A 24,386-nucleotide genomic window follows, 5' to 3' on the forward strand; every position below is an offset into this window, starting at 1 on the left:
GCCACGCCCCCCGTCGCCAGGACAGCGCCCCGCCGCCGCTCTGCACACCTGCTCTTTCAGGGCCTGGGCGATCACGCCAGCTCCGGACACCTGCTTCTCTCCTTCCTCGCCGCGCCGCTGCAAGTCGCTCTCCGGCATGTTCCTCCTGCCAGTGCTGACCCGGCTCACGCACTCCGCAGACCCCAGGTACGCCGCTCAGGGCCCTGCGAACTCGGCGCCTCCGACGGGGCTGCACGGCGGCCGACCGCGCCTAAAGAGCCCGAGGGAGGGACGGGGCGGAGCAGGGGGCAGCGCCGCCCTCGCGTGAGGTGAGGCCCGGCGCCCCGCTCGGCCGAGGGAGGCGGGACCTGCAGAAGGCTGCGGCCCACGCCGAGCAGGTGAGAAGCCGAAACTTGGGGGAAGGCCGCCATGTTCCCGGCCCTTGAAAGGGCCGCAGAGGGCGGCTGGCGCATGCGCACGGTGGGGCGCTGAGGGGCGCGCGCGTCCACACGCCTGGGGTTGCGCGGAGGCTGCTGGGAGACGCGCTGGGCGCTGGGTACGCCGCGCTGGGTCTTTTCTGGCGTCGCGCTGTTTTCACGGGGGCTCGTCGGGGGTTTGGGCCCGAGGGCCGGGGTCGTGCACGACGGCGCAGCTTCCGGGCTAGCTGCGCCCTTGGAGGATCCCGTCGTCTCCTCACACCCTTGTGTTCACGCCTCCACTGCAGCTCCCAGACCCACCACGTGTCCCACTTTTACCTACAGCCTAGTCACTCATTTTCCGAAGCTCCCCTCAATTAGCCATAGCTGGATTGCTGGCATTTTTTTATTTCTGTGTCCGGATTTAGGGTATTGTTTAGGTCAGAAGAAGAGAGACGAGCGGGGGGTGAGGGCATGGGTAGCCAATCGAATGAGCTGCGTGGGAAGTGAAAACCTTTCTAAGCGCAGAGGTTTGGCAAAGCAGGACGGGGCTTGCGTGTGGTTCCCGTTCCAAGCAGAGGAGAGAGGAGTGGCTGCCTCCGTGGGGTGGGAGATGGCTGGGGGGAGCTTCGTTGTTTGAAACTCCGAAACTTAACTACAGGCTCTGCCATGCTGCTCTAGGCTGCATCCGCGTCTCGGTGGAAACAACATGGTGCGGGGCGGGGAGAATACTACGTCGCTAAATGCTTGGGTCTCTAAAGTCATGGCAGTTTTTGGACAGGAAGTTTTGGACCTACTGTAACTAACCATCACCTCAAATAAAAGGAGACATCTTGAAACTGCCCACGTGCCAAGTCAAATTGGCATTGCAGCAAAAGGCAAAGTGTGTGCTCTGAGCAGGTGCTGGCACAATGGCTCGTGCCCCTGCGAAACGTGGGCTCTGGCCCCATCATGGTAGGGTAAGGGTGTGGATCACCACCTCTGTGCCAGCCTCTCCTGTCACTGCGAGAGAATCACTTGGAAAGGTTTTTTTTTTTTTTTAAACATCACTGCTCTTCCTTTTCCCAGACCTGCTGCAGCTCTGTCCAGGACAAGTTCAAGCAGCTGTCTGATTTTTGCCTAAGAGCCCGAAGTTCAAAGCCTTTGGCCCCGTACTCCCACTGCAGGAATCCGTTAATGATTGAATATGTGGTTGCTCAACTATTTCCACAGTGATCCTGTTGGGTAATTGGACTCAGGTTCAAGGCTGGCTTGACACTGGCAGCAAAGGCAAGTGATAGTGGGTTCACAGGACCTCGTGTGTACTTCTCACCTGGAAGACGCACTGACAGACCTCCTCAGGTGCTGGCGATGATGGAGCAAGCCCCAGAATTCCAAGCAGCTGCTTCCCGTCCCATAGCGAAGAGGAGTCAGCAAGCCTTAGATTCACTCTCACCTTTGCACCTCCGGGTCCTGGTTCAGGGCTGTGCGCTGCATGGTTCACTGATGCTGTCAAGCCTCCGCAGCCCCCCGTGCTCGCAGGGTGAAGAGCTAGGGTCCAATGCCCTTTGCACAGACTTTAGAAGCCTTAACTGCATTCTTTATTATTTTCCTTGGCAGTAGGTCACAGAATTTTGTTATCATTTTCTTTGCTTTTGTTTGTTTACCCCTTTATTCCTCCAGGGAGGAATAAAACTAACTTTTGTATTTTTAAAGAAAAGGCTAAAAATATTGATACCATACCTCCAAGAGAACCGGTCATGGAAGAGTCTACACATATCCATGCTTTGGGCTTTTGGTTTTGAGGCCGCGCAAAGGAGCTGTCTATCTGACCTTCTTCCTTTTGGATGAAAAGAAAATAGACTCCACTAAAGACTGCCACATTTCAGCAAATAACCTAAAAAAAAATGTATTTATTTGAAAGTCAGAATGACACAGAGGAGAGACAGATCTTCCATCTGCCTGTTCACTCCCCAGAGGATTGCAAAGCCAGGCTGGAGCCAGGAGCCAGAGCTTCCAGGGCTTCCACATGGGCAGCAGGGACCCAAGGACTTTAGCTGTCCTGTGTTGCTTTGCCTAGGCTGTTGGCAGGGAGCTGGATTGGAAGTGCAACGTCAGGAGCATGAACTGGTGCCCTTGGAGGTGGCTTCATCGCTACCCCAGGATGCTGTTCCAGCCAGTAACCTTTAGCCTGAAATTGTAATACATTTCAAGTTTGTAGGCTAAGGATACTGAGATCCTTGTGATCATGTTAAAGTATAACATTAGAGTCTGATATTCACACAAGCATGTTATCTTGGAAGTTGGAATGTTTGGTTATCAAAGGAAAACTAAATTAAGATTATTTGTGATAAAGGATGGGCAAAGGTCCTGTTGGTTAAAATGAAAGAACTGAAGCTGCAAATCTTCAAAACAAAAGGGCCAGTGTTGTAGCAAAGCAGGAAAGGGAGCCACCTGTCATGGCAGCATCCCAATAAAGGCAGTGGTTCGAATGCCGACTGCTCCTTTTCCAGTCCAGCTCCCTGCTAATGGCCTGGGAAAGCACAAGATGGCCCAAGTGCTTTGACCCCCCACACCCAAGTGAGAGACCCGAGGGAAGCCCCTGATCACTGGCCTGGCCCAGTGCTGCCCATGGCAGCTGCTGCGAGTGAATTAGCAGATAACAGATCTTGCTGGCTTTCTGGACTGCTTTTTTTAATTGACAATGCTGACAACCACACAGCAGAAAATGTGCTTTTGGAAGAAAGCATCGACAAAGGAGTACACAAAATAAGGTAATAAAAAGGGTTGCTGAAGTAAAATAGGTTGGATTGATTTTGTTTTGGTTCTCAATAAATGTGTGGGCTGCAAGTGCCAATGCTCAGAGGTTGGCTTACAGCAAAACCCCTGCACAGTCACTTGATTGACAATAGGCTGATGGTTCCAACTCCTGCTGCCTGCACCCAGCTGCTGGGCACCTAGGGCCTTTCCTAGGGAGCTTGTGGCTTAGAGAGGAGGCTGGATTCCTGCCCTGGGTTTGAAAACATTAGCCTTTGTTCTGAATTTTAATGCCAGGCAGACCTGGCCCAGGAGCAGAGAACCTGATGGGAGGGGGAGTGCAGGGAACAGCACTTTGCTGTTTTACTTTGCCTGCCCTCTGCTAAGTTTTGGCATTTTTGTTTTTCCCCCAAGCAAATTAGCATTTGACATTAGCAGTCAGGGAGGTTTTATTCTGTGTAAAATGCATCATGAAATGGTGACAACCCAGTTGTAAAATGAGGACATAACAGATTTGTCTCAACTGACTTGGAAACCAAAGTTGAATGTTTCTGACTGTGATGGACCCTCTTAGGGGGTTCCCCCCCCCCCCCCCCCCGACATGACACTGTGCTGGTGCTGAACAATACCTCCTATTGTTGTTTGTTTCTTCTGTGTTGCCACTGGTATTCTTCATGGCTTGAGCCTGTTAAGTTGTACCTTTTTGCTTTGCCTTGCTTTGATCCTGTTCTCTAGGTGAGCCCCCACAGTGCGGTGCAGGGCAGAAGCTCTGAGTGTGAACCCCCACAGTGCGGTGCAGGGCAGAAGCTCTGAGTGTGAACCCCACAGTGCGGTGCAGGGCAGAAGCTCTGAGTGTGAACCCCCACAGTGCGGTCCAGGGCAGAAGCTCTGAGTGTGAGCCCCCACAGTGCGGTCCAGGGCAGGAGCTCTGAGTGTGAACCCCCACAGTGCGGTCCAGGGCAGGAGCTCTGAGTGTGAGCCCCACAGTGCGGTCCAGGGCAGGAGCTCTGAGTGTGAACCCCACAGTGCGGTCCAGGGCAGGAGCTCTGAGTGTGAACCCCACAGTGCGGTCCAGGGCAGGAGCTCTGAGTGTGAACCCCACAGTGCGGTCCAGGGCAGGAGCTCTGAGTGTGAACCCCACAGTGCGGTCCAGGGCAGGAGCTCTGAGTGTGAACCCCACAGTGCGGTCCAGGGCAGGAGCTCTGAGTGTGAGCCCCACAGTGCGGTCCAGGGCAGGAGCTCTGAGTGTGAACCCCACAGTGCGGTCCAGGGCAGGAGCTCTGAGTGTGAACCCCACAGTGCGGTCCAGGGCAGGAGCTCTGAGTGTGAGCCCCACAGTGCGGTCCAGGGCAGGAGCTCTGAGTGTGAGCCAACATCGTTCTTCCTTAGGATCCTCAGCTCTTTGGAGCACGGCTGTGATACACTGTTACGCACTGAACACTTCGGACCTCTCTCAGACACTTGGGCAGGAGTGAAGACCTGTGTGCCCACCCCTTGCTGTAAGAAACACTGTGGTAGGAGCACCGGAAGCTCCCTCTGTGTCCCCCCTGGAGGACATTTGTTGCAGCCCCTTGTTTAGGCTTTCCAATGGGAACCTGCTGTTTTCTTTGGCGTTTAATCTGTCCTCTGTGTCAACAACAACAATGGCAACAACAAAAAACAAACCCCAGAAACGGAAAACAGTCATCCCTGGGGCAGAATCTCCGTAATTCAGAGGATGTAGGGTCGCACTGGGGTGAAACCCATGGTGACAGAGTAGGCACAATGTTGAACTGGTATTTCTCAGTCTCACCTTATACATTCTTGAGGACTTTGTCCTAATCGATTTGTTTTGTTATTATAACCGAATGCCTGAGACTGAGCAATTTATAAGGCTCAGGGTTCCAGAGGCATGAAGTCAGCATGCCACTGGTGTCTGCTCGGCTTCTAGCAGGGGCCTCATGGTGGAGGGGGAGCTCATGGTTCAAGGACAGGCAACATGGAAGAGAGAAAAGGACAGGTGTCCAACTCCTGCACAGCTGCCCCATTCCTGCAAGAAAAGGCGTTGCTGCATTGCCAAAGATTCCATCTCCCTGACCCGCACCTCTCCCTGCAGGTCCCGCCTCCTAACTCTGCCACACTGCAGAAGGTTTTAACACATGAGCTTTTTTTTTTAATGTGTTTATTTGAAAGGCCAGGTGACAGATCCTCCACTCATTGGCTCACTTCCCATCTCCCCAAGTGGCTGCAGAAGCCACAGGGCTGAAGCTAGGCTTCAGGAACTCCGTGTGGGTCTCTCCCACGGGTGGCCAGGGCCCAAGCACCTGGGCTGACCTGGGCTGTCACCGGCTGCTTGCCCAGGTGTGCTGGCAGGGTATCAGAAGCAGAACAGGTGAGACTTGAACTGGCCCACAGTACACCACAAGTGGTGTCTTACCTGGCTGTATGCCACAGGCGGAAGCTTAACCCACCATTTCATGGTGCTGGCTGCTAATCCTTTGTCTTTTAACATTGCTCATAATTACTTTGGAGATACAAAGTCTTTTTTTTTTTTCAATCATACTTACATGTGACAATTCTGTTCCTTTGTGCTTTGCATTTTTGGTATGTTGTTTAACAACCTAACTTAAGCTTATGAATTGTTTTCTGCATCAAAAAGTTCAATGTCTGGGGATGGGTACTTGACAGAGTGATTAAGATACTGCTTGAAACATCCACACCCCTATTGAAGTGCCTAGGTTCGAGTCCTATCTCTGCTGTCTGGTTGTAATTTCTTGCTGACACACCATGAGAGTCAGTAGGGTCTCTGCCACCCACACAGGAGACCCAGATGCAGTTCCCAGCTCCTGCCCGAGCCACAGCCTGCTCCTGGCCATTGCAGACACTGAGGGTGTTAAATACTGCATGGGACAACTCTCTCTCTCTCTCACTGTTTGCCTGTCTGCCTTTCAAATAAAAAAAAAAAAAAAAATAGAAGTTTTACTTTTCATGTTTGTATCTAATCTACCTGAAATTGGGTGGTATATATTGCAATAGTTAATTTTCCTCTATATAATGTCTGTATCAAGCAGGTTTCCTGTGTAACAAACCACCCCAAGGCTTAGGTGCTTGAAATGGCCAGCTTTGGTTGGCTCCGCCCCCCATGAGACTGGGCTCAGCTCAGCTCGCTGTGTCTGGGCTCAGCTGCCAGTCAGCTGGCTGCTCCGCGCCAAGAGCAGCGATAACTTAGTATGTTCCAACATATGTTTATCTGAAATTCCAGTGTAACTGGTACTGTATTTTACCTGGCAGACTCCCAATTGTTTTTGAGATAATAATCATCAAGCCTTCTTTGGAGCTAAGAGTATGTCATGTGGCCTCATGTGGGCAAAGGTGATCTGAATGGAGGCTACCACACAGGGCTCTTGGGAGAAAAACCTGATGAAGTTGTTGGGCACCCTCAGTAGAGCTTGGTACAGAACGCCCTTTGCAGAAGTGATTTTGTAGTCTCAGAGCACTCTGTTCGCTCCAGGCCAAGCACATGAGGCAGAGGGAGAGGAGGAGCCTGCCCAGCTCTCGCCCTTGCTGTTGCTAATGGAGTTCCATCACTATGTAAGAATCACTGTATACTATACAGACTGTATGCTGGAACACATTAGATAGTAATGGAGTTGTTTTCTCCCTTAAGAGTTAGAGAATTCGAGGCACCTTACTTCTACCCCACTGCTAGCATGCCTAGGCAGCTTCCGGAGGCCTGGGGACTCATGCTGGGGTCTGACAGAGTAGAGCAGAGTGGGCCTGGAAACTGTTACATGTGTTGGGATCCAAGATAGGTGGGTGAGGTGTTGATAGGGCCCCAGGCTGGCATGCTGGCGTGTTGTGCTGGTAGACCGGGCTTGGGAACTTGCTAACATGTTGAAGTCCCAGCTGGGAAGAGGGGTCGGGTGCCAGGCCAGCATGTGTGCTGAGGACTGGATCTGGGGTCTTGGGTAGGCAGCCAGGGCTCCAGGCCAGCACACCACGTCGCCAGAAGCCCTGATTAGAGAACACATGTGTTCACAGGCACAGGGGGTGTAGATGGATCATGGAAGGGGCTATAGGATGTATGGGAGGGGTACCACCGAGGATTATGTTACAGGCAGGTGAGGAATGACTTCTGGGGGACTTCTGCTGACAAGCCAATGTACTTGCCAGACGAGCAAGGGCGCTGAGGCCAAGCAGTGTGGAGGAGGGAAGCTGGAGGACCTTTCTGGGTCAGACCGATATACCCATTCGTGTGGGAGATGTGAGCTGGACTAGTTAGCATCGACCACCACTGATCACCATTCTTGGGTGTGCACTAAAATAAGAGCTGGGGGCCTACCTGGCAGGGCTGTCCTGTCCAGCAGGACAGTCAACGGGGTCGCAGCCACCTAGGAGAGAATGAAGGGACAAGAGACACAAAGAATGGACAGCAAGACAGTAGGTCTGATCAAGCTGTCAGTTTATTGATTTCAACTGAGGGTTTTTATATTCTTGAGTAACTAAGGCTCAGGGAAAGAGAAGCTGGGATGCAAGCCATGGTCTCAAGACCGATTGTTCTTGAGCAGCCACCATATCAACAATAGTAACCAACATATCGACAATAGCGTAGGTAATCAGTAACAAGATGTCGGTAAGTACAGCATCAATCACATTCTGAAACAGTTGCTAGGAACAATTGAAGCTAAGCGTGTAATTAGTTTCATAACTTCTTTCCCAAGCATCTAGCCAACCGGGGGTTTCCACTGTCCCATAGGTCTATATTCAAAATGGCTTCAGTGTGGCTATAGTGCACGGCTCCTGACATCTCCCCCTTTTTTCTGTATATCAATGAAAGTGGCAAAAAGAGAAAGGTTCGTGAAGCAAGGTAAGCGCTGCCTGTCTTAGGTTCATTCTGAGGGACCCTCAGCTCTTACCTGTCTCTGGGTAGCCCTGCCAGTCATCCAGGGCTCCCTGTCTTAGGTTGGCGGGGTATCAGAAAGGTGCCTGTCATTGGCTAAACACTTATCCGGCAAAGGCTGTGCCCCATTATATTAGACAAGCCTCTTTGAAGACTGGAGCCGCATGGCATGATGTGGGGGGTTATCACTTGGAGAGTCCCATCAGATCTTATCTGTCTCTGATCACCTATTAACACATCATGCTCAGCCAAACTTGAGTGCTAGGATTTTCCACAACCAGTGCCATCATGGCTTGTCCAATGACAACTTGCTCCCAGGCCTGCTGTTTGCGCATGCAGTACAGGAAGAGCATGGCAACTACTAGTGCAGCAACCATCGAGGTTTCTAAGGCCATAATCCTGCTCCATTCCTTGAACATGCAAGCTGCCAGTTTAATGCCATTTAGAATAACTTCTCCTGACATGAGTGGAACTCGGGTCTCATTTACTTTAATTATACTGGTGGCTAACTGGTGAAATTTAGGAAGGTGCTAGACCATTGTCCCCGGAGGTATTGATTGATTTCTATCACTCTGGCCGAAATATTGTGGACTTTTACTGGGGTGACACATATATGATGGTATATTGGGGAGCAGCTGGCTGGTGAGATTCAAAAAGACATACTTAACAATGTACAAGTATTGTTGAAAATACTAACATTCAAGAATCTTATAACACTAACATTGTTACATGTACACAAGACAGTTTTACCAGGAACCGGAGACCCTAACTTCCCATTATTCCATCTAGCTCCTACATTTCCAAACACAGAAATGGACCCCAGCTGCTTTTAGGGAAAAGGGACGCCGTCATCTGTTCTTAACTACTTCCTGCTGAGGGGGGGGCGCCGTTGGGTAACAGCAGCTGTAGGGGATCCATCTAGTGGTTCCTGATAGAAGGCAGAAGTCATTAGGTGTTCGATGTACATTCTGGCACTTGAAAGGTTTCTCTTTCTTGAAGTCTAAATAACAAGACATAACATAGTTAACTTTCCCAGCCTAGCAGGTTGTGAGTTCGGTTAGCAGTTTGAATACTTGAGCTTCAGAACTTAGATGTAAAAGAATTGTTAGGTTTCAATCTTTGTCAGAGTAAACTTTAATTTAAGACTATGGACTAGATTTACCTCTGTCTAAGTTAACTCCTTTAAATCTCAAATTTTGGAACATATTCAATGAGCTCAATGGAACACATGAAACTTTTTTTTGAGCTGCATAAAATTGCTAACCTAGATCAATCAGAAGGCACAGTAACAATGTAAGGATTAGCATACAGCATCAAGATATAAGCCCATCACAGGACAGGTAAATGCAAACTGACTTCTTAGAGCAAAAGAGTTAAATATTCAGACCTAACCAAAACTGAGATGATAAATCTTTATACTAAAATACAGCAAGATGTACTATTACTTTTACTATAACTCTAAATATATGGTCCTGCATGGGAAGTCAGTGTACACAGTGACTCTAGTGGATTTAACAAATTAGCACTCTTATATGTGACGTCAGTTATCACCTGAGGCTCCAGACACGCAATGTTTAGGCTGTGGAAGCCTCTTGAATCAACAACAACCCCATCAGACCTGGCAACACACAAAGTGGAAGTTCTCTCCTCCATTGAGAGAAGAGCACAACCATCCTCGGTGGTTGCTTCTTTGCACTGGGGCGTGGACCACTAAGCTCCTTCACGGAGGGACACTATTAGTAGCAGTGTCCTGGCTTTCCACACCTGATATGCTTGCTCTCTTGCTGGCTCTCCTGTCAGATAAGAATGCCTTTTGGGTTGATTCTGAGGCCACTGAATGCTTCTTAAAATTGACAGTCTATGAGTCTGCTGTAAGAGCTGTTTCCCATGTTAGAGCATTTTAGCATTCTCTGACATCTGAGTTATCATTAAACACTTGCATACATATACCCATATATTTTCCATCTAGCTTATGAGGATTTGGGCTCCCATGGCCAATCTTGAAACTGTATGCTAGCAGTAAGTCCATTTAAAATCGTGTAGAACTATTGAGCTGAACAGATCTTGTAGGTCCTAAGAAAACAGTAACAGACATGACTCTCTAAGAGCCTAATTATGCATCTATACATAATTTTTAAAAAGGATTTAGCTTAGCAATTTTCATTCATAAACATGTACATGCATATCAGATAACACACATAAAACAAAACAGCTTTTGTAACAGCTACTTGAGAATTCTGTTAAGTGTGTTAAAGTTACTAATTGTTTAGAGTTATATTTTGCTCTTACTAATCTGAATAAACCATACCTATAGTTTACAATTAAACTTTAGCTTTAATGAATACAATAGGCTTGCTGGAATCCTAGAAAATAAAATATCTATGTTTAGCGTTGTGATACCACCTGTAGAATTTTACAAACTCTTGTACTTTTTAGACTTAGCCATCCTGGCTCCCCACTGGCAAGGTTTCCCAATGTCTTTTCTGCAATTGCCTCCTCCCCCACCATTTTTTTTTTTTTACAGATCTAATCAATTATTTGTTCTATAATTAATTTCACTAACCGAAAGATGCAACCTTTGAAACACATTCTTCTGACTTTGAGACTACTAGGGGCCTATTTAAAAATTCCAGAACCAAAAGAGTTAAACCTATTAAATATGCCAAGAGTTCTTAAAGTATCTGATCAAAGATTCCTCATTATAATATCCATTCATTTAGTCAGACTGATTCAAACAACACATCAAAAAAAAATTTTTTTTATCACTTATAAATGATCACCCAAACATTTTAAAGTAAGTACATACCAGAAAATACCCTTAAACACAGTTCTTTTAAATCATGAGAATTTAACAAAGACAATATACAGAACACAAGGGATTATCTAACTGAAAGGCAAAATGTATATTTCCTTAGTCAGTCACCAAAAGGGAGATATAACCTTAAACATGGGAATTAGTGCATAAAATCATCTCTTAACTGTTTAAGAACTGTAACAAACTCAAAGGTTGGAACAAGGTCAAGCCTCACGGACTGTGACTTGTTTGTACAAGTAACATTCGTTGTATTGTTACTAGTTTACCGTGATGTTTTCACAAATTTTATATTTTTAATAGGACCAGCTTTCATGTTTCTTTTTGTACATAAAGTATCTCAAAGTTTTTGTTTATGTTTGGTCTGCTTGTTTGAAGCTGTTCTTATTTATAGTCTGTGTTGACTTGATGTTTATGTTGTGCATATAGTTTTTGTCAATCTGTGTCTGCTGTTATTTTAACTGCTTCAATTTTTTAAAAAGTTGATTCATCAAATTTCTAATACCTCATTCTAATTTATACTAACTTTGCTGACATTCGGAGTGTAACTCCTGATTTTGATTCTATTTTTGTGTTTGGCTTAAGGTTATTATTATTCAGCCACCTCAAGATCACTTATTTAATCAATCTTCCCCCCAACATTATTTTGAGTATACTGGCAAAAAAGGTGGGATTTTAAAAAAAGATTTATTTATTTATTTGTTTATTTTAAATATTTTTAAGATTTATTTATTTTTATTGCAAAGTTATATATATAGAGAGAGGAGGAGAGACAGAGAGAAATATCTTCCATCCGATGATTTACTCCCCAAGTGACCACATGGCTGGAGCTGTGCCAATCCGAAGCCAGGAGCCAGGAGCTCTTCCAGTCCTCCCATGCAGGTGCAGCATCCCAAAGCTTTGTTCGGGCCGTCCTCGACTGCTTTCCCAGGCCACAAGCAGGGAGCTGGATGGGCGGTGGGGCTGTCCTCCCCCTGGGCATCCGTGACTCGCTCCTGACGACTGCCAAGAGCAGAGGGACTTGATAAAATGATGTTGCAGCCTCCTTCTGCGCACTTAGAGACGTCATGTGCATCAGTCGCTGCATGGAATTTCTCTGCAGCCTGCCAGCCGGTGGGCACTGAGGGAGCCTTCGCCCCAGGCGGCCATGCCCTCGCAGAGTGCCACGTGTACAGTGGGCATGGGCAGCGACACTTGCTACTCCCACCACATCCTTTGTGGGGTGCAATGGTAGGATAAAGTACTGCACCAAATTCAGAACTTGGAAATGCAGCAGGTGTAACTGTTATAGTACAGGGAAGAAAAAAACAGTTTTCATGAAAAATGGTGGAAAGTCAAATTCTTCCTGTTTTTTTTTTTTTTTTTTTTTTTTTTTTCCCTGCTGTGAAACAGACAAATCATTGGACAGGAAAGGAAGAAAGAAACCATCCTTTTGCTGCCATTGAGATCCTGATCAAATCCTGCCCTTGGGTTCGTGGTATTCTGTATCCACAAGGTGGCAGTAGGGAGCCTGCAGACTCCCTTGTGGTCAAGCCTCTCTGTGCCCAAAGTATGCAAAGGCAAACAAACAAACAAAAACAGAACGAAACAAAGCAAAAACCAGTCTTTTCACATGAAACGCCTGGGAATTTCAGGAGATGCTTCTGTGATTTAAATTGCAAAGCGTCCCACCTGAGTTGTGTCTTGCAGGTGGTGGGAGGGTGTGCCCAAAGGATACCTTTTCCGGAGCTTGTTCTGGGGCCGTCGTGGCCAAGCTCCTGAGCCGCACACTCACATGGAAGGACTGGAGAAAGGGCGTGGGGCAAGTAGAGGACTTTCTGAGAAAGAAATAAAAGTTCTCTTTTATGATCTCCTTAAATGCGAGTATATCAACTCGGTGGAGATGGACGTTATTACTCCCTGTGTAAAAGGATGTAGAGGAGAAACCATACAATTGATGAAACTGGCTTTTGGACTTTGTAGAACTTTACCCTAGACTGTAGGTGGTTTCTGGGTGCTCAGCAGGTGCCCCAGTTCCTTGCTTTGCTTGTCTCCATTCTCAACCACGGGCCTGTTACTCTGTGACAGGCTCTGTTCCTGGGAAAGGTCAGTAGGTGGCTATATAAGTGCACATACCAGCCTGTGAAATCACCTCACTAAGAACGCCTTCATAATGCCCCTCCACTTTATTGCTGAAGGCACTGTAGTTTTTTAAGAAAAAAAAAAGAAAAAAAAAAAAGAACAGAAGCAGGGCTAATGAGGAAGAGAAATGGTTTAGCAAGTAGGAGGAAGGAAGATTGCCTGGTGGCCACCTCCTCCACCAAGTGGGTTTCAGGGTAACCGCAGAGCTCGGGCGGGGGGTTGGGGATCCTCCGTGGGGAGCCCGAGGCACAGCTTCCACCGGCTGTCTGGAACACCACCTGCCGATCCCCTCCGGCCGCCCCACGCCTCCCTGATGGCTGCTTCACTGCAGGACCTGGGGAGCCACTGGCCACTAGCCCGGCCCCCCACCCCCACCAGATTCGTGGCTGCTCCAGTGAGCCCAGAGGGTGGGGACGGAGCGAAGGCAGGGGGACTGAGGAAGCCCCGGCGACCCCGTAGTTCTTGCTCTGATTCCTGTCTTGCCAACTCTCCCCTTCCTCCATGCTGCTTTGCTGCGCCCATTTCTCTGCCACGTCTCCCGCTTGCTGTGTGTTTGATGCTGGCTGATGGCTCCTCCATCCGGAGTGTGGGTTCTGAGGGGAGAGGACGCCCTGCAGCCCAAACCTCCTGCCCCAGGGCCTGGAACAGCTCCCGGCTCTACACCTGCTCCTAGCAGCATCCAGGGCACCTCACGAATCACACGGCCTGCAGAAAATGCCTTTAGACAAGCCCTCCACCACCTCCTTGTGCTTCCAGGTGCCTCCTCCCATCTGTCAGCCCAGGCCCACACACCTCCAGTCACCATGTCCTCAAAGGGTCAGCCCTGGGCCAGCTCTCAAGATGAGTCAACTCTTGGATTCCCAAGATTCCCCCAGGGCTTCCAGGACCCATGTTCCCAGGGATCCCTACGCCCCCAGACATCCGCCCCCACCCTGCCCACATGGTACATCCTGTCATGAGCCGGACCAGGAAACCACTGCCTAGTGTCTGGTCTGGGGGATGCCTGGGCCCCTCCAGCGCTGCCACTTAAAGATTCAGTGTCCCCTCTGTGGTCAGCTGAGCCCTTCCAGGTACCTCACCTTCCCGAGCTTGCTTTGTGTGGTGCCAGATCAAGAGGAAAAACCAGCATTTGCACGTCTGATGGAGACGTGTGCACTGTGGTTTGGGCAGGCCAAAGTACTCCTGCCTCTTCTGCCCCCTGCCGGGCTCCCTGCAGCCCGACCACCTGGCTCAGTCTACCAAGCTTCTGTCTCACAGTCCTGGCTTTGTTCACACACAAACATGCTTGCCACTCCCCAGTCTCCTGCCAGGCTCCTTGTGGAAATAATATCAATTGTATCTTCTCAAAATAGAAAGAAATGGCTCAGCAGTTCCTGTGCTTTGCTGACCTGCAGGTTTCCTTGGACAGAACTTCCAGAACGGTGGTGCACTTGGTGCATGGCTCTCGGTTAAGGAAAGGGGATATGGCCCTAGCAGCTGGCTCCACCAGGGCCCGCTGTGCACCCACCGCCGGCCGAAGCCTCAGGCTCCACACGCCTAATGGGGCTGTGGCTGCCTTACACTGTCAGGATGACCTGGAAGCCGAAAGGCTCCCCCAGCCTCACCGGGCCCCCATCATGTCCATTCTCCAACCAGAGCCGAGATGGGCTTGGTTTTTGAGACATCTAGCGTAGCTCTCTGGCTAGCAGGTCCCTAGAGGCGACATACAGCTAAGAAAGCTGATCCGGTCTACATTATACTTCTGTGTGTGTCATGACTGCTCACTCAAAGGCCCCTCGTTCTCATCCTAAAAGCACTGTCCACAGATCTGGCAGGGGACTGGGTGGCACATGGGTTCCCTGCAGAGAGAAGTAACAGTTTGAGATGGGGCCGGCTCGGGCTGGGGGTGAGAGCTCACAGCTCAGTCTCCACGCTTAATTTGGCAAGGATTCCAACCAGCATCCTTCTGCAGCTGAGAGCCCCTGCAGGCTGGGATTTCTGACCAAACTGGCAGGAGAGCTCTGCAGACGGGGAGCTGCGCTCAGAGCGTGTGTGGCCAGGGCAGTGGCCCCTTCTCCAGCATACAAATCCCCCTCCCCGCCCCTGAAGCATTTGGGGCACCCCCTGCATGATTCCGCAGGGCAGGTGGCCCAGCTTGGGCGCAGCTGAGCACTGCGGTGTGGGTGGGGGCTGCAGCTGGAAAATCAGGCTGATTTCCCAGACGGGGTTGGAGTTTTTTCACTGCACAGCACTCAGCTGCTGGAAACAGACATGGCTCATGTTGGGATGGGGGAGGGATCGCAGAGAGGGAGATGGGAACAGAAGCACCATTGACTTCTAAACAACCGTGGCAAGGGCTGAAAACTGTGACATTTCTGGAAATTTCTGGTTTATTTTCCGGAAAATGCATTTTATCATTAAGAGAGAGAGAGAACAGTGTGGTAGCTCAACAGGCTAATCTTCAGCCAGCAGCACAGGCATCCCATATGGGCTCCAGTTCTAGTCCCAACTGCTCTGATCCAATGCCTTTCTTACGGCCTGGGAGAGCAGCAGAGGGCGGCCCACAGCCTTTCTTACGGCCTGGGAGAGCAGCAGAGGGCGGCCCACAGCCTTGGCACCCCGCACCCATGTGGGAGACCCGGAAGAAGCTGCTGGCTCCCGTTTTGGCTCTGTTCAGCTCTGGGCATTGTGGCCATTTGGGGAGTAAACCAATGGATGGAAGATCTTTCTCTCTCTGGCTCTCCTCTCTATAAATCTGCCCTTGAAATAAAAAATACATCCATAAAAAAGGATTTTATTTCCAAGGATATGCTGTCATGCCAGAGGTTTGGCACCACAGAGGCGAAGCCCAAGAAAGGCCAGATAAGTGAGGAGTCGGGCGGGGCGGGGCGGGCTGCGCTGTGATTGGGGGACACAGCCCAGTGTTGGCACATCAGGGGAAGTCAGCGGCTACGCAGCACCAAATAGAGCGCTGGTGCTGAATGAAGGGAACGCTTCGCACGGAGCCAAGGGAATGCGCGGAGATCACCCATCAGGCCCTGCAGCCAGGAGAGCTGAGCTGTATCGCTGGGTTTATGACAGCTGTAGCAGGAATGGATGGGCAGGTGACCTGTGCTGGACTGAGTGTGATCACAGACTTATGTCACATGACTGGAATCATTATTGCTGCCTCAAACTTGAGAGTGCAGCTCAAAAAGCAAGCTGTGACGCACTGCCATCTTCCTGAGCACTGGAGGAAAACAAGTCCCCAGCAAACGCGAGTGTGTCTTGGAAATATTCTAAAAGCAGCCTGTTGACACAGCGAGCCATTTTAGACCTGGCTTGCTACGTGTTTGGAGAGAAACGCGTATTCTTTTATTAGGCACACGAAGCAAACTCTTTGAGCTGGGTGAGCTTAATTGCTGGAGCGAATATATCACAGCTGCAAAAGTTACATTCTTGGCCGGTTTCTGTATTCAGCTGTCTTCCCCTCGCCCCGTTACATTCCAGAACAGCGGTCTGCAAGATGTCTGGAGCCAGCCGTCAGCTCACCCTCCTCCTCCTCCTCCTCCGCTGCTGCGTGGCTGCCCGGGAAGTCCACGCTGGGGAACAGTGCGCGGCTGCAGGCTGCGAGGCCGGGTACTACACAGCCGCCGTGTTCGAGCACCGGCCCTTCTTGAGCCCAGACCCTCTGGCGCTCGTCAGTCGCCAGCAGGCCTTGGAGCTGATCAACAGGAACCTGGACATGTACGAGCAGCAAGTGGCGGCCGCGGCCCACAAGGCAAGAGACACTCTAGGTCATAAGCCAAGCTTGTCTCCCGGCACAACGCGCCAAGCTCTCATTTAACCCTTGAGCAGGGGTTGTTGGGTCACTTCAGGCTCCCGCAGCCTCCCTCTGGGAAATCAGTCCAGCTCGTGAGCCGGAATCAGTTGGATAGCTCGTGCCTGACCACTCCCAGAGCGGTGTATGGGCCAGCAGCCCCAAGGAGCTTGTTAGGGACCAAGCATCTCGGCCCCTCCCCAACTCTGGGCTTTAGAACCTACAATCCAGTGTGCATGAGGTTAGGGAAGCTGCGCCCTGGATCCCTGATCCCAGCGTGGTAGTGCAGGGGCGTCCCCAGCTAGAAGTGAATGAGTAGGGGTTCCCAGGCCCTGGAGAGGGTGGATGGGATGGGAGCCAGTGGAGGATGAGGTCTGGGCATTGGGAAGATGTTTAGGCTCTGCTTAGAATCCCAGGGAGCAGAGACCACTGGGCCCCGTGAGCTCTCCTGCTCCTGGAGACAGAGCTGAGCAAGTAAGCACCTACAAGGCTGCCACTGGTGGCCGGCTCCTGGTGATCCCGGGGCTCGTTGTCTGGCCTGAGTGCAGTCTGACAGCTCAGCCCTGCCAACCCATCTCCCACCCCTCCCTGCCGGACAAAGGGAGTGCCCCTGCCAGCCTTTGTGATCTCTTCCTGTCGGCCAGCCTTTCCCCCTCGTGCGGAAGGGTGGGACCAAGGAAAGGCACCTCCTAGGACAGAGAAGGAAAATGGTAGTGCCAGATGCTGCCTTAGAAGACCTACTGGGAAAGCCACAGCCCAGGGCAAATATGGGATGTTCTCCTGGGGGCACGTGACCCAGCCCAGGTGCCTGTGCTGCCCGAATCTGAAGTAAGCCGGATGGATGGGAGCAAGCCTCTCCTTGCTGTCTGCAAATTCAAAGGGCAGGACCAGTCAGGCTAGGAGGTCCCCACAGCACCTGTCCCTGAGCAGGTTGTCAAGGATGGCCTGGGTTGTTGCAGTCACCCTCAGCTATTGCCACTGAAAGAAAGTAATCAGGCTGGCGATGTGGCATAGCGAGTACAGTGCTGCCCGCAGTGCAGAGACTCAGCCACTCTACCTCTGATGCACCTCCCTGCTGGTGCACCTGGGAAAGCAGCGCAGATGGTCCAGGTGCTTGGCACCTGCACCCATGTGGGAGACCCGGAAGAAGCTCTTGGCCCCCGGTTTCAGATTGGTCCAGCTCCAGCTGTTGTGCCCATTTGGAGAGTGAACAAGCAGGTGGAAGATCTCTCTGTCTCTCTGTAACTCTGCCTTTCAAATAAATAATTTTTAAACATTAATTTTTATTCACATCTATGTATTTGAGAGCCAAGAACAAAGCTCCTAACTGCTAGTTTGTTCCCCAAATGGCCAGGGTGGCTGGGGACAAGCTAGGCTACATCCAGAAGCCAGGAATTCAGTCCCAATCTCCCATGTGGATGCCAGACAGTTCCTGAGCCATCCCTTGCCTTCTCCCAGGGCGCACATTAGCAGGAAGCTGCAGCCCAGGCCAGAGGCGGGAGTTGAACCCAGGCCCTCTAGTGGGTGATGCTAGTGTGCCGAGTAGGCACCTTGAGTGCTGTGCCACCTATATTGTAAAATCCTAGCCTGTGTCCCCAGAAGTGGCGTTGAACGAGAGCTTGAAGATGTGGCCCTGTTTCTTCTGACAGGTTGACACTTCTCCCTTCTGTCTCATCCTGACGCCCGGCTTCCCCTGGGACACCGTCATTGGCCCAGAGCTCTGTGTGTCCTGGCAGGTGCACTCATTCTGGTGGTGGGGAGTGTCTGGAAGGCTCGTCCTCTCAGTGAGCAGCAGTGAGCCTCTTGGGAGCTGCCCCTGTAGTTCTGTCCTCAGAGCTAGAGGGACCACGCCACTCCCGGGCATGGCATCTCCTCTCCCTGTGAGGATGGTGTGGCAGCCCGTGGCCTTTCCCCTGCTGTGACTCCCGGCTCCTCCGCAGTTCCCTAGCACTGTCGGATTCCTGCCCCTGCCACCCAGGGAACACTGCCCAGGTCTTCTCCACATTGCTCACTGTGGGCGGGCCTGTGGCCTCGGGGCCCCACCACCCTCCTAACGTGGTCCCCGAGGCGCCTTTGGCAGCCCTGTCGCACTGCAGGTTCATGAGGCAGTGACTGTCGCTAGCCCCATGTCCTTCCCCATGCCTGGACTTCACAAAGCTTTCAACCAGAGAGCAAGACTTCTTGTGCATGGCTATTTAGGAAGCCCTTATATCCATTACCTTAACGTCATTCTCGCGTTTATCTGATACACACCTGACTTGTCTCGGTGCTGAAGTCAGTGTAAAAATATCCCAGCCGTGCCCTCGGGGCTCCTGGTGACAGTGGAGCTGCCATCCCCCAAGGGCAGCATGTTCCCCTGGCACAGGCCCTTGCCCACGAGGCCCCCGCACCTCACACACCTGACACCTTATCTGATCCCCAGGCCCTGCTGAGACGCTGGGCACATGCCACGGCAACAGTTACAGGTGGTAGCTGCCTTTGTGGCTTAAGAGCCTGCCCCCAAGGCCCTGCACTGGCCGCAGGCAGTGGCTTCCCCTTTGTGTGTGGCTGCACAGCGAAGCTGTCACTGCAACCATGCCTGGTGTTTGCAGATAGCTCAGCTCGCCGGCAGGAAGAATAGCTGCTTTTCTTTTTTATTTAATTAAAAAAATGTATTTTAATTTTCTGTGATACAGTTCCACAGGCTTGGCGGTTCCCCCTTTAACCTTCCCGATTCCCCAGGGAAAGCAGCTTTCAGAGGGCAGGTGTGTGTCCGTGTTTCATGCCAGCCTTGCTCTTGGGCAGTGTTCTGAGCAAGCTGGCTGAAACGGGTCTGGTTTAAAGAGGAGTGGGCCAGATGCCCCCGGCGTTGGGAATCCTCGTCCTTCAAGGGCTGTTGATCCCGTCCAGGTCCTTCCAAGGTGACCGGTTTGGCCCACGCCTTCCATTCTGCCCCAACCTCAGGGTGGGTTCCCGCCCCCATTCCTGGCCGGCACATGCTCAGACTACGCAATTTGTCTTCCCTGTTCATGTACACCATGAACCTAGGGAAGTGTTCATCTCCATCAGACTTCATTCTATGCTCTCCAAGTTTTGTTTCTAATGGAGGAAAATACATATCCAAGTAAAATAGAAAGTTGAAAATATGACTCGTCACAAATCCAGAATGAGCACCACTTGTTTAACTCATCAGTCAGGAAACCAGCAAGATGGGAAGCTGCTTTGAAAGAGATGCGAGGGGCTGGCACTGTGGCACAGCACGGTAAGCCACAGCCTGTGACTGGCATCCCGTGAGTGCCAGTTTGAGTCCCAGCCATTCCACTTCTGACCCAGCTGTTACTGAAGCACCTTGGAAAGCCGCGGAAGGAGAATCGAGTACGTGACCCTGGCCACCTCTGTGGGGGATCTGGAGGGGCTCCAGGCTCCTGGACGCGGCCTGGTCCAGGTCCAGCTTTGCTGCCGTGGGAGAACAGGTTGTGAATGCAGGATAGAAGTGAGGCGCCTCTCCTGCTGCTTGGGACTCGTGCCTGCCCTGCTTGCCTGCTCTACCTTCCTATGGTGCTTGGTACTTAGCGCTGACTAGGTGCAGAGCCACAGAAGGACAGGACTGCGGTGCCCAGTGCTGGTGGCTGCCCTGTAGGCGTTTCCTTGGAGGGCTGTGCCATCACAGCCAGGGAGCCCAGGGTGTCCCCAGGTGTGGGAGAGGGCACAGAGTCCCACGGGTTTCTTCCTAGCTCCCAGTTGGGCAGTGAATGTTCCCAGTGACTCCATGTTTCTATGTTGGCATCGACACATCTGGCTGCTACTGTACAGTCCCCAGGTGACCCACAACCACACATACACACACACCCAGCTACTGAACCAAACTTTAGGGGCAGGCCCCTTGGAGTTTGTTCAGAAATCCCGCAATGAGTTGAGAGGCATGGGGGCTGAAGATACCGCATCTGCTAATGGGCCCAGTGGTCCCCCGTGGCACCACCCAGCACCCTAGTCTCCTCCCAACTGTGCGCTTTGGAGTCAGGCACCACCCCAGAACTCCAATCCCTGCTGGAAGCCCATCCAGCCACCATGTTTGTAGCCCCAGCTCCGGGCCAGGACTTCCTTCCTGCGGGTTGAGAACAGCGCTGGTGTCGTGCCTCTTCTGCCCAGTGAGAGACATGACCGGTGTGTTGGTTTGCAGGGCGCCCAGATCCTAGTGTTTCCAGAAGATGGCCTGCATGGATTCAACTTCACAAGGCTGTCCATCTACCCGTTTCTTGACTTCCTGCCACACCCCCCTTTGCTCAGCTGGAACCCGTGCCTGGAGCCCCACCGTTTCAACGATACGGAGGTGTGTGGGGACCCCAGATGTCCTTCCCTCTCAACATGCTGGGCCCCAGGGGAGGACTAGACTGGGTACATCTCCTAGGATCTGAAAAGTGAAACCTCAGACTGCACCCACACATTCCGTTTAAGAATGTTGGCTGTCAGGAGGGTCCTGGTTCTTTCTCTGTATTGTACAGGAGTCTGACTTGGTTGAACAAACTGGCCAAGTAAAAGAAACAAAAGCCTCCCCTGGTGCAATGGCCTAGTGGCTAAATCCTCACTTTGCACATGCCAGGATCCCGTATGGGCAACGGTTTGTGTCCCAGCTGCTCCACTTCCCATCCAGCTCCCTGCTCGTGGCCTGGGAAAGCAGTCAAGGACGGCCCAAAGCCTTGGGACCCTGCACCTATGTGGGAGACCTGGAAGAGGCTCCTGGTTCCTGACTTCTGATTGGCTCAGCTCCAGCTGTTGCGACCACTTGGGCAATGAACCAGAGGAAGGAAAATCTTTTCTTTTTCTCTCTGTAAATTTACTTTTCTAATAAAAATAATCTTTTTTAAAAAGTAACAAAAGCCAAAGCCCCTCCTCCCCACAGGCCACCCTCGTGTGATTTCCTTTCCAAGAGAATCTGTCGCTGGCACCTCGGTGTGCGGCCACCTGTCTCCTGTACATTTCATATTTATTGATACGCTGCTTGTGGCATGTTACATGCTTATTCTTTTCTAACTCGTACAGTGGCAAACAGTTTTCCAATGACTATTCTCAGATGTGAGATTTTTGCAAACTTTCCAGAGGACGAAATTTCTAGAGAGGAAATTTTTTGAAGTAGGTGCATGAATGTTAAATGCTGACTTTTGCCTTCGATTTTAATTGCAGTAGGAACAGTGTGTAAATGCCTGTTCTCTTCAAATTTAGCCCTTGCAAGATGCAGTAAGTTTTAAAATTTGTGCCAGTCTCAGCAGGGTGACATGATGTCTCATTGTTTTAATGTTCCATTTCCTTATTAGCCTGAGCAGCTGTCCAGTTGCTTGCTGGCCTTCTCTGCCTCCCCTACCCAGCAGCCTTTGCTGCTCTTCATTGATCTGTGACAGTTCTTTATATATTGTAGACACAATACAGGAACTTTTGTGAAAATCACTTACGTAAACCTGTTTTTCTCCCAGGTCCTTCAGCGCCTGAGTTGTATGGCCATCAAGGGGGAGATGTTTTTGGTGGCCAATCTTGGGACCAAACAGCCCTGCCTTGGCAGCGACCCCGGGTGCCCCGAGGACAGGAGATACCAGTTTAACACCGATGTCGTGTTCAGCAGCAACGGAACCCTGGTCGGCCGCTACCGCAAACACAACCTCTACTTTGAGGCAGCTTTCGATACCCCGCCTACCGCGGACCTCACCACCTTTGAGACCCCGTTCGCCGGCAGCGTTGGCGTCTTCACCTGCTTCGACATCCTGTTCTTCGACCCCGCCGTGAAGCTCATCCGAGACACTCGGGTGAAGCACGTGGTGTACCCCACCGCCTGGATGAACCAGCTCCCACTCCTGGCAGCCATCCAGATCCAGAGAGCTTTTGCCATTGCCTTTGGCATCAACGTGCTGGCCGCCAACATCCACCATCCCTCTCTGGGCATGACAGGAAGTGGTATTCACACTCCTCAGAAGTCCTTCTGGTACCATGATATGGAGGACCCTGAGGGCCGCCTCCTAGTCGCTCAGGTACCCAGAGATCCACTGAGTCTCGTCAGCCCAGAGAATGCGGTTGACAAAGTGGACCCCTCCCACCATCCATTTCTAGAAGTCTTGGCAGGTGACCCATCCTGCGAGAGGGACAGCGGAGGAGTCCCTTGTGAGGAGGCGCCCACGCACAGCCTGCCCACAGCCCCCACGTTCCACGCTGAGATGATGTACGACACGTTCACTCTGGTCCCTGTCCACGAGAAGGCGGGCTACCTCCAAGTGTGCTCCAGTGGCTTGTGCTGTCATCTGCTTTACAAGAGGCCCAGCCTGTCCCAGGAGCTGTACGCGCTGGGGGTCTTCGAGGGCCTGCACACGGTGCATGGCACATACTACCTCCAGGTCTGTGCCCTGGTCAAGTGCGGGGGTCTGAGCTCCGACACCTGTGGCCAGGAGGTCACAGAGGCCACGGGCGTTTTCGACCTACAGCTGTGGGGGAACTTCAGCACTCCTTACATCTTCCCTTTGCTTCTGACTTCGGGGATGGTTTTAGAGACTCCTGACCAGCTGGGCTGGGAGAGTGACCACTATTTCCTGAGGAAGAGAGAGCTGTCTTCCGGCCTGGTCACGGCAGCTCTCTATGGGCGCGTGTATGAGAGGGACTAGGGCCAGGCCATGTGCTCTTCGGGGTGACACGGGCCTCTGTGCCCACAGCCTTGCCTGAGGCACCAGGACTGCCTCTGTGCCCCAAGGTCAGGGCCAGCTCCTGGGGCCGCAGACCCCACCCTAGGAACGTGGGAGAAGTGAGAGAGGCAGCTTCCCTTTGCCTCTTAAACTTCAAACACAGAGACAGTTTCTGGCATCTTCTGTTCACATTGGTTTTGAACTAAAACAAAAATAAATATCAGTTTGTTTTATATATCCATAAAATAGTGTTTTGGTTTTTTTTTAATATTTAGTTATTTGAAAGGCAGAGTTACAGCAAGAGAGAGAGCAACTTTCCATCCACTCGTTACATCCCCAAGTGACTGCAGTGGCCAGGGCTGGGCCAGACTAAGGCCAGGAGCCTGCAACTCCATCCGGATCTCCTGTGTGGGTGGCCAAAGTCTAAGTACACAGGCTGTTACACTGTGTTCCCAGGCACATTAGCAGGGAGGCTGAATCGGAAGTGGAGCAACCAGGACTTGAACCCATGTTGATATGAGATGCCTGTATTGCAGGCACAGGTGGCCACTTACCAGTGCCTGGGTTCTTTCTTTTGTCAGTGAGCAGGTGGCACCCAGGCTGTGGAAGCAGTTTACAAACCCAGTCAGTTTCCAAGGGAAGAGCAAGACAGCAGCCTTATTAGAGACAACCACGCGGGGCCTGCCACAGTCCCTCACTCCACCCACAAAGTGACACTGCCAGGGCAACCTCCAGAAGGCACACCTTGGAACAGCTTTTAAGACCAGAAGGACAGATCTTCTGGGTGGCTCACAGGGAATGGAATGTTTGGGATAACTCAGAGCAGTGCCCAGGGGCAGGGCGAGGGCGCTGGGACATGTGGCAGACAGAGGGCAGTGACAGTGGCGCAGCCCCGCGCTCCATGGGGTCTTTGCTGGCTGGGGACCCTGGAGCACCCATGGCTACGGGCTGCAGCTTCGCCCGGGTGTAGCTCTGGGTACAAAAATCGTCCTTCATTCTGCTGATTCCTGTACAACGCATACCCAAC

The 24,386-nt window shown here is 51.4% G+C and overlaps 2 protein-coding genes across 2 annotated transcripts in view; one reads left to right on the plus strand and one right to left on the minus strand.

Moving 5' to 3' along the window:
- Nucleotides 1-181, minus strand: part of HACL1 (2-hydroxyacyl-CoA lyase 1) — a 31,814-nt gene extending 31,633 nt beyond the window's left edge. Inside the window, exon 1 of the mRNA XM_058657248.1 lies at nucleotides 49-181. Within this exon, the coding sequence (XP_058513231.1) occupies nucleotides 49-138 (90 nt within the window). The 5' untranslated portion in view covers nucleotides 139-181. The remainder of the gene's footprint in view (nucleotides 1-48) is intronic.
- Nucleotides 53-23,379, plus strand: BTD (biotinidase). Its single transcript, XM_004588383.2, has 4 exons — nucleotides 53-186; nucleotides 16,412-16,682; nucleotides 20,881-21,030; nucleotides 22,169-23,379. The coding sequence occupies exons 1-4, from the start codon at nucleotides 137-139 to the stop codon at nucleotides 23,339-23,341; spliced, it is 1,644 nt and encodes a 547-aa protein (XP_004588440.2). The 5' UTR covers nucleotides 53-136; the 3' UTR covers nucleotides 23,342-23,379.
- Nucleotides 23,380-24,386: the final 1,007 nt, after the last annotated feature.

The sequence above is a fragment of the Ochotona princeps genome, chromosome 30, assembly GCF_030435755.1.
Source record: "Ochotona princeps isolate mOchPri1 chromosome 30, mOchPri1.hap1, whole genome shotgun sequence".
Classification (NCBI taxonomy): domain Eukaryota; kingdom Metazoa; phylum Chordata; class Mammalia; order Lagomorpha; family Ochotonidae; genus Ochotona; species Ochotona princeps.

Bases quoted from the DNA above. Each gene is read 5' to 3' on its own strand.
- BTD (XM_004588383.2), top strand. From the start codon at position 137: ATGTTCCTCCTGCCAGTGCTGACCCGGCTCACGCACTCCGCAGACCCC. The intron at 16,683-20,880 runs GCAAGAGACACT...GTTGGTTTGCAG, and splicing joins TGGCGGCCGCGGCCCACAAG to GGCGCCCAGATCCTAGTGTT. The intron at 21,031-22,168 runs GTGTGTGGGGAC...TTTTTCTCCCAG, and splicing joins ACCGTTTCAACGATACGGAG to GTCCTTCAGCGCCTGAGTTG.